This window comes from Rhipicephalus sanguineus, chromosome 5 (assembly GCF_013339695.2).
Source record: "Rhipicephalus sanguineus isolate Rsan-2018 chromosome 5, BIME_Rsan_1.4, whole genome shotgun sequence".
Classification (NCBI taxonomy): Eukaryota; Metazoa; Arthropoda; class Arachnida; order Ixodida; family Ixodidae; genus Rhipicephalus; species Rhipicephalus sanguineus.
This window is the reverse complement of record NC_051180.1, coordinates 131,945,213-131,953,882: the sequence shown is the minus strand read 5'-3', so window position 1 is coordinate 131,953,882 and position 8,670 is coordinate 131,945,213. Positions and strand designations below refer to the sequence as shown.

General features: G+C 52.5%; 1 protein-coding gene across 1 annotated transcript; it reads left to right on the top strand.

Annotated features, from left to right (window-relative positions):
* The first annotated feature begins 7,786 nt into the window (after positions 1-7,786).
* LOC119394979 (uncharacterized) lies at positions 7,787-8,410 on the top strand. Its single transcript, XM_037662274.1, has one exon. It carries the CDS (start codon positions 7,787-7,789, stop codon positions 8,408-8,410), a length of 624 nt encoding a protein of 207 aa, XP_037518202.1.
* Positions 8,411-8,670: the final 260 nt, after the last annotated feature.

Sequence of the window (8,670 nt, the reverse complement as noted above, 5' to 3'; positions counted from 1 at the left end):
ACTCGGTTATTAGGGCGAAAGCCTTACATGCCTTACCAAACTCAAAAATTAACCGCTGGCGTCGGCGTAAACATGAATGATGCAAAAAATCATCATCACGTGATGACGCCATCATATGACGGCGCGTAATGTGATATCACATGATGTCGTCATCACCTGACATCACGTGCATCCAATCCTGGAGTCAGTTCAAAGCCACGTTAAGTGCAGAAATCCTTTGGAGAGGGCGGGGGTGGGGGCATGAATACATTGAGAAGAAAACATGGCTTGCACCTTCGAGTAGTACTGGGCGTATGCATAAGGGACCCTGTCAGTTTTCGTAAGCACGGCTTGAGGCATGATAAATTTTGTAATTCGTTCCAACTAAGAAAAAAGTACGGGGGATGACCATAATTATCCATGTATGTGAAGGTGAAGGCCTAATTGGACCCCTAGCGATATGGAATGAAGCTCCGAGTCCACGCGGCGACGTATAGGCACCGTGCAATGGAGTTTTCTAAATGCAACAGCGGCGCGAATACCGAGAGCAAGATATCAGGACCCAGTGCAAGAAGAACGATTAGAGTCGAGCCGAGCAGTACAGTAAGGGTCTATAGAAAAGTCACAGTTCCGCCGCAACGGCGAAGCAATGACTGCGATAGCAACAAATTGGAATGTAACGCGACGAACGGAAAGGAGCTCGAAAATTCCAGCGCGTCGCTCAAGTGCAAAGGACGCACGAAAAGAACGCACACAGGACGAGCGCGAACTATCATGCGTCACAGCTCGAAACTTGAAGAGCACTGCTCACACATAAAGCAGGACGTACGAAACGAACAAAGAAATACACACAGGACGAGCGCGAACTAACTGCCACAGTTTTTACTTATTTCTGATTGATCAGCGCGCTCCTTTCGCAAACGCGGCCGCTGCAGCGAGCGAAGTCACCTTCGTACGCTGTGTGACTTCAGCGCGGACATCGCGGGGAAAGCACAAGAGAGACAACCCCCCGCTCCACCCCGCCCCCCCCCCCCCCGCCCGCCCGTTTCATTCCTCGGATAAGCGCACTAATGCGACCACGCCATGTAGGGCGAAGAGAAACGGCGTTCGCAGGAGAGGGGCGAGCTGGCCGACGCGTTTAGGTGTGCCCGTTGCGCTCCTAGCGCCATGTCGCTAAGGTCCCTATATTTTTAAAGGTAGCGACAACTACACGCGCGCCCTCTCGAGGGGTCCAAGGAGCAGCGATAGCAGACGACGCGCCGCTCGCTCCCGTGCATATTGCGGGCGCCTCAAACCGAACTCGGTGCTCGCTTGAACCGTTAAATTATTAATATTTGTGGCCTAAGATGCTCGTCAGTTATCAAACTACAGGGACATTAAATTTAACGTGCACGGAGCACGTTCAATGTTGAAATAAAACGCATTCGTTTCCGAAGCAGGTTCCGAGCGGGTTCCCCACAGTAGCTGTCATGCAGGACATTTTTTTTTGTTCCTTTGCATATTTTCACATTGAGCGTAACTTGAAGAACAGGTGGTGTTTGGATGAGTTAAAAGTGCTTGTTTTCTTGTTCGAATAAAATAGGCAGGTAATCTGCTAATTTTCTGCCTTGAAAAATTAGCAAAGATGCTTGGTGCGGCATATATGGTTTCAGTTTTTTTCCTCCCAGTGTCTTGCAGTATAATTTATTCGAAATTCTGAAAAGCATTGTGATCCTCTAGGGAAAACATTACGCCGAATGCTTCAACGAAGAATCCTTAATTGATCTCGCACACAGCAGTGCGGGAAAACACGGCATGGTGTGGCAAAAAAACTAATTCCAAATGCTCATTTCCCTGTGAGCTTATAGCGCTGAAGCCACCCTAGTGAGAAAGACAAAGGCAGCTGTATTGGGTTCCGAGCAATTTAATGTCAGAGATACGGGGTGTGTTTCTGTATTGAATATTACGCACAAATCTGCGGCATAAGGAATGCCGAAGCAATAATAGTGTTGCTGAGATAATGCTCATGCATATGCACGAACAAAAGCACGCGGGCCAGGCGAAAGGCTGATTGAAATTATAACCATTACAAAATCACTTACTTCGCATAGTCGGGTGGTTTCTGTGGGCACAAATTTCTTGCGACTGATTTTGTTGGGCCTTCCTTCAGCATATATTTTTGTCACCGCGAGGAACGAAAAAAAAGAGAAACGTTTTTTTCTGTCCTCCGCGCGGGGAGGCAACCGAAGGCATAGACACCCGATATACTAGCACGTCACGATCCATACAATAAATTGAAACAAGGAATTCCTGCGCCCACTCAGTTTCAGGTATAAACGCTTCTGGTTTGCAACAACAGTGCGACAGAGGCGCGTGAAGTACTCTTTACTTGCTAAAATCGCCCCACTCCACGCTTGAAGACACAGTGATCCGTACCGATCGCCGGCACAGCGCTGCCGCCGCTGGACCCTTTGGGCGGGGCGCGAAGGCGAAAAGGTCACGTGTCGCCAACCGACCTATCACAGGGCGCGGCGGCTGGATCAAGACCTTTCGCTACCTTTGAAAGATAGAGGGATTTTACATGTCGCTGGTAATGAAGAAACGCTTATAAGCGCCCGCCGCCTCTGAGTGCTGCGGTAAAGGGTGTGTATACAACGTTCGCCGTTAGCCACCTGGACGATCTGCGCTTTGTGGCAGAGTGGTTAGAGCTACGCGCTACGGATCGAGAAGGCGCCGGTTCGATTGCGCGCTTCGGAAGCTTTCTTCGGAATTATTTTTCTTTGGGACTTTTATATATATATGTATATTGTAGCGGTGAAAGAGCAAGGCATTCACCAGTGGGACCATCTCTTGGTGCAAAGGCGCGAGCGCTGATCGCGAGCTGTGGTTGCAGAGCCTGCTTGTTGCTCGCTGGACCTGCGGTCTACCTGCTACCAGAGGTCGTCAATAAACCCCCTTGCAAAGTGGTGGAGGAGCAGGGTAGTTAAATCTGGAACTTCGAAGCCGGAAGGTGCCCACTGCGCCGACAATGCCTGATCAGACCACCGAGCAAGGCACCGCCCAACAAGGCACGGCTCAGTTGCCACTGGTCATCGTGCCTACCACCCTGCGCCAACGCGATCCTGCCTTCTTCAACGGCACCGAGGACCAAGATGTGGAAGATTGGCTGCTGTTATTTGAGAAGGTGAGCGCCGCCAACAAGTGGGACGACACCTCGAAATTGGAGTATGTCCCATTCTACCTCAAAGACGTCGCCAGCCTGTGGTTCCACAACCACAATTTGGAATTTTATACGTGGGCCGCTTTCAAGACCACCTTGGCAGCTGTGTTTGGTCGCCCCGCAGTACGCAAGCTGCGCGCCGAACAGCGCCTACGCGGACGTGCGCAAATGCAGGGCGAAAACTTCACCAGCTACATCGAAGATGTCATCGATCTATGCAAGCGCCTGAACCCTGAGATGACTGAGCAAGACAAGATCCGACATATCTTGAAAGGCATCGACGATGATGCTTTTGAATGTTTCTGGCGAAGGACCCACGTACCGTGTCCGAGCTTGCGTCCTTGTGCCAGAGCTTCGAAGAACTTCGTAAGCAACGCGTCTCAGTTCGGAGGTCTATGACAGCAGACGACTCCCTCGCCACCTTGACCGCCGGTGGTGATAACACCCTGTTGGCGCAGATAAAAGAATATGTACAGTGGTCAACACTCATGTCTATAACGCCGGAGCGTCGTGCTCGGAACTGCATGAGCGACATCTACAGCTTGAAACGGGCCACATCAGAGCATGCGCAGTGCCACTGATGCGCTCGCCATGTAATTTCCGTCCTTGTTATCGCCGCGGCCGCGACAACTGATTTCGCCGTCAGAAGCGCTGTCAACTGTATAGCGCCTAAAAAAAGAGAGAGTGCAATCACCGGATCGGCGTGTTTTATACTGCGCACATATTCTCGGTTCGCAGTATCATATCATACCGACAATGCGCCGGACAATGGATAAACTTATAAGTGGACGCAAATCTGCTGCTGGGACAATGTGACCGCGAACGGCAAATCAACACGCAACGTAGCTTTCATCGCGCGCAGACAGCGGTTCGCTTCGCTTCGTTTCCTTTTTTTTTCTCTTTTTTCTTTTTTGTTTTTGTGATAAACTGTTGACAGCGCTTCCAACGGCTAAAGCAGTTGTTGCATTCGTGGTGATAACCAACGATCGAAAATGCAAGGTAGGAACAACAGTGGGGCTGCGCATGCTCAGAGGTGCCCCGTTTTCAACCGTAGATGTCGCTCGCGCAGTTCGGAGCACGACGCTCCGTCGTTATAGATATGAGAGTTGACCACTGTACGGGAAGAAGTGGCTCGACAGCTCTCGTGCCTGTCGTATTTGCCGGCCACCGAAGTGCCCACGAACTGCCTATCGCCGACCATCAGACAGGCTATTCAAGAGCAGGTCTCCGAGGCGTTGCCGTTGCCATCCGCCTCTCCACCGACACCCGTCGCCGCACCACTGACTTATGCAGCTGCCGCAGCAAGGCCGCCGCGTCGTCTGCCAGTATCGCCCCCACAACCTGTGCGACCGTCTACCATGCCATTTTCTGCTACACCGCAGCACTACGGAAATCCCTGGCGCACTGCTGACAACCGGCCCATCTGCTACGCTTGCGGGATTCCAGGTCACGTTGCACGCCTATGTCGTCGGCGCTTCGCGGTGAACCAGGAGGCACCAAGATATCCCGACTACTCGTTTCGGCCGCCATACCACGCGCCTCACATGGCACCTGAAGTTTACGAACGTAACGCGCAGGCTGCTCCCGATACCCAAACCTTCGCTTCTCGACGGTCTGCTTCCCCTTCACCACATCGTCGTTCTGTGTCACCTATGCGTTGACGACTCACCCCCACTGAGACGGAAAACTGACTGCCGCAGCTCCGCAGGCACGAGCTGCGTCATCGTCTATTCGTGTAAGTCCTCGCCTGTCCCCCGCCAATCTTATTGATGTAACTGTCGAAGGTGTACGAGCACTTGCGCTCATCGATACTGGTGCCGCAATATCCGTGATCAGTCAAAGACTCTGCCGCTCTATTCGTAAAGTAACGACGCTTTCTCCCTTGGTTTCCCTCAGCACTGCGTGCGCACAACAAATTGAGCCCGTTGCGGCATGTAGAGCCAAAGTGGTAATTCGAGACGTGTTGTACACCATCGAATTTCTCGTGTTGGCTTCATGTCCCCACGATATCATTCTAGGATGGGATTTCTTATCACGCCATCACGCCGTTGTCGACTGCGCTCGGGCCGAAGTGGAACTATGTGCGTTTCCGGATGCGCCTTCTGTCGATGTAACCGTAGCTACTGTGACCAACCTTGTCGTCGCGACGGACATTGACCTCCCTCCTTTCAGCGCCGTATTTGTTCCTGCCTACTGCGCTTCCCTTTCTGACGTTACTGTTCTGTTCTCGCCATCTGACATCTTCGGTAGCCGCCACCACACGTCGCTGCCATTCGCCGTTCTGGCGCTTCCTCAAGACACCACCGGGATAGTTATTTCTAATCCCAACTCGTGCCCTTTCAATTTGCGCTGCAACGAGACGCTCGGCCACATTCAGACTATCGATGAAGGCGTTATCGTGCCTCTTGATTTCACCGACACCAAGTTGAATCCGGAGCTGAACGCGTTGGTTCCTCACCTTGCTTTGGACAGTGTGTCCTCAGATGCATTTCACCGTTCTATCGACAGCCATCTCGCTCCGGCTCAACGAGAGCAGCTTCTTGCCCTGCTGCATGAGTTCAGACGTTCGTTTGACTTCCCCCAAGCGGCGCTAGGCCGAATAAACACCGTTATTCACACAATTGACACTGGGGACAATACTCCTTTGCGCTAGCGCCCCTATCGTGTGTCATCAGCGGAGCGTCGTGTCATTACAGAGCAAGTTGACGACATGCTACAGCGCGGAGTCATCAAGCCTTCTTGTAGTCCTTGGTCTTCCCCAGTTGTACTCGTCAAGAAGAAAGATGGTTCCATCCGATTCTGCGTGGACTACAGGCGCCTGAACAAAATTACGAGTTAAGATGTTTACCCTCTTCCCCGCATAGACGACGCCCTCGATTCTCTCCAAGGTGCCGAATTCTTTTCTTCGCTAGACCTGAGTTCGGGTTATTGGCAGGTCCCAATGGCCGAGTCTGATCGCCCGAAAACAGCGTTCGTCACACCAGATGGCCTCTACGAATTTACAGTAATGCCTTTCGGACTTTGTAATGCGCCCGCAACGTTCGAGCGAATGATGGACAGCATTTTACGCGGTCTCAAATGGAAGATATGCTTGTGCTATCTTGAATACGTTGTCGTTTTTTCACCCGATTTCACCTCGCATCTCACTCGTCTGCGCAAGATTTTCCAGTGCCTTACCAACGCAAGCCTTCAGCTTAACCTGAAGAAATGCCACTTCGGGGCTCAGCAACTCGCCATACATGGTCATGTCGTTTCAAAAGACGGCATCCTCCCCGACCCTGGCAAACTTCGCGCCGTTGCTGAATTTCCAAAGCCGACTACAGTTAAAGAACTACGGAGCTTTGTGGGCCTGTGCTCGTATTTTCGTCGCTTTGTCCGGAACTTCGCTTCCATCATCGCCCCGCTCACAAAACTCCTTGCTGGCCCTGCGGATCTTTCGACTTGGACACAAGCCTGTGACGAATCCTTCACTACTCTGCGCCACCTACTTACTTCGCCACCCGTCCTGCGCCATTACGACCCAACTGCGCCAATCGAGGTGCACACGGACGCCAGTGGCGTTGGCCTTGGTGCAGTACTCGCGCAACGCAAACCTGGTTTTACGCAGTATGTGGTCGCCTATGCCAGCCGTGCCCTCACCAAGGCGGAAGTCAACTTCTCTGTAACCGAAAAGGAGTGCCTCGCGATTGTGTGGGCGTTAAACAAGTTTCGCCCCTATTTGTACGGCCAAACTTTCGACGTGGTGACTGACCATCACGCACTCTGTTGGTTGGCGTCGCTGAAAGATCCTTCTGGTCGGCTTGGACGTTGGGCACTTCGCCTACAAGAATTCGACATTCGCGTCGTCTGCCGATCGGGGCGAAAGCATTCTGACGCAGATGCTCTCTCACGATCACCCGTGAAATCCGATGAAAAGGAAAGCTCAACCATTGACTTCACCCTCACCGCTGTTAGCGTCACCGACATGCCATCTGGACAGCGAAAGGACCCTTGGATTGTCTCTCTCTCTTGACTATGCTCTCCGACTCATCAACTTCCGGATACCCGCGGGCTCTTCGCCGCCAGGCAACGCATTTCGCGATACGGGATGCCCTCCTATACCGTCGCAACTATCAAGTGGCGGGTCGTAAATGGCTGCTCGTCATACCCAGCCATATGCGGTCTGATGTCTGCGCATATTTTCACGCTGAGCCGCAACATGCACACGCTGGTGCGCTAAAAACGTATGAGCGGATCCGCCAACGTTACTACTGGCGGGGTATGTGCGAAACTATATTCGCTCATGTTCCATGCGTCAACAACGTAAGACATTTCCTCATTCACCCGGTCAACTGCAGCCTCTACCATGTCCTTTATGCCCATTTGACCGTGTTGGGATTGACCTATACGGCCCACTTCCGTACTCGGTTGCTGGTAATCGATGGGTGATTGTAGCTGCCGACCATCTGACAAGATACGCCGTAACGGCAGCGCTGCCTTCGGCTGGTGCTCGTGACGTTGCCACCTTCATCTTGCATCGGTTCGTTCTTCGTCATGGGCACCACGGGAGCTACTGAGTGACAGAGGTCGCGTGTTTTTGTCTGAAGTTCTCCAACAGCTTCTTCACTCATGCCGTACAGTACACCGCACATCAACGGCTACCATCCTCAGACGAACGGCGTAACGGAACGTCTCAACCGCACACTGGGAGACATGCTTACTATGTATATTGATTCTGACCACTCCAATTGGGATGCCATTCTCCCTTTCGTGACGTACGCATACAATACTGCGACGCAATCCACAACAGGCTTTTCCCCATTCTTTCTTTTGTATGGCCGTGAGCCATGCAGCACTCTCGACACAATACTGCCGTACAATCCCGATGCCTCGGAATTCAGCCCAGTTTCCGAAATGGCCGAATATGCTGAAGAGTGTCGTCAGCTCGCACGGCCATTCACGGCGGATACTCAAGCCCGCCAAAAAGTTCGCCATGATCGTGATGTGGCCCCGGACACTTTCCCCGTCGGCTCTCTCGTGTGGCTTCGACTGCCTTTTCACTCTCCTGGCTTGACTCCCAAGTTTGCACCGAAGTATACCGGCCCTTACCGCGTCATCAAGTGCCCCTCTCCTGTCACCTATGTGATTGAGCCGGTGCAGCCGTCCACGGACAAGCGCCGTCTTAGTCGTGAGATGGTCCACGTCAGCCGCCTCAAGCCCTACAACGACCCTCCTGTCCTCTCGTCACCTTGAGTCGCCAGCATGACTCCTCTTCGTCGCCGGGGTATTGTAGCGGTGAAAGAGCAAGGCGTTCACCAGTGGGATCATCTCTTGGTGCAAAGGCGCGAGCGCTGATCGCGAGCTGTGGTTGCAGAGCCTGCTTGTTTCTCGCTGGACCTGCGGTCTACCTGCTACCAGACGTTGTCAATAAACCCCCTTGCAATATATATATACATGCTTATACATATAGGCAGCATGACGGCGGCGATGGCGACAGCAAAAACCAGCCGAGA

Coding starts and splice junctions, on each gene's coding strand:
- LOC119394979 (XM_037662274.1), top strand. CDS start 7,787: ATGCCGTACAGTACACCGCACATCAACGGCTACCATCCTCAGACGAAC.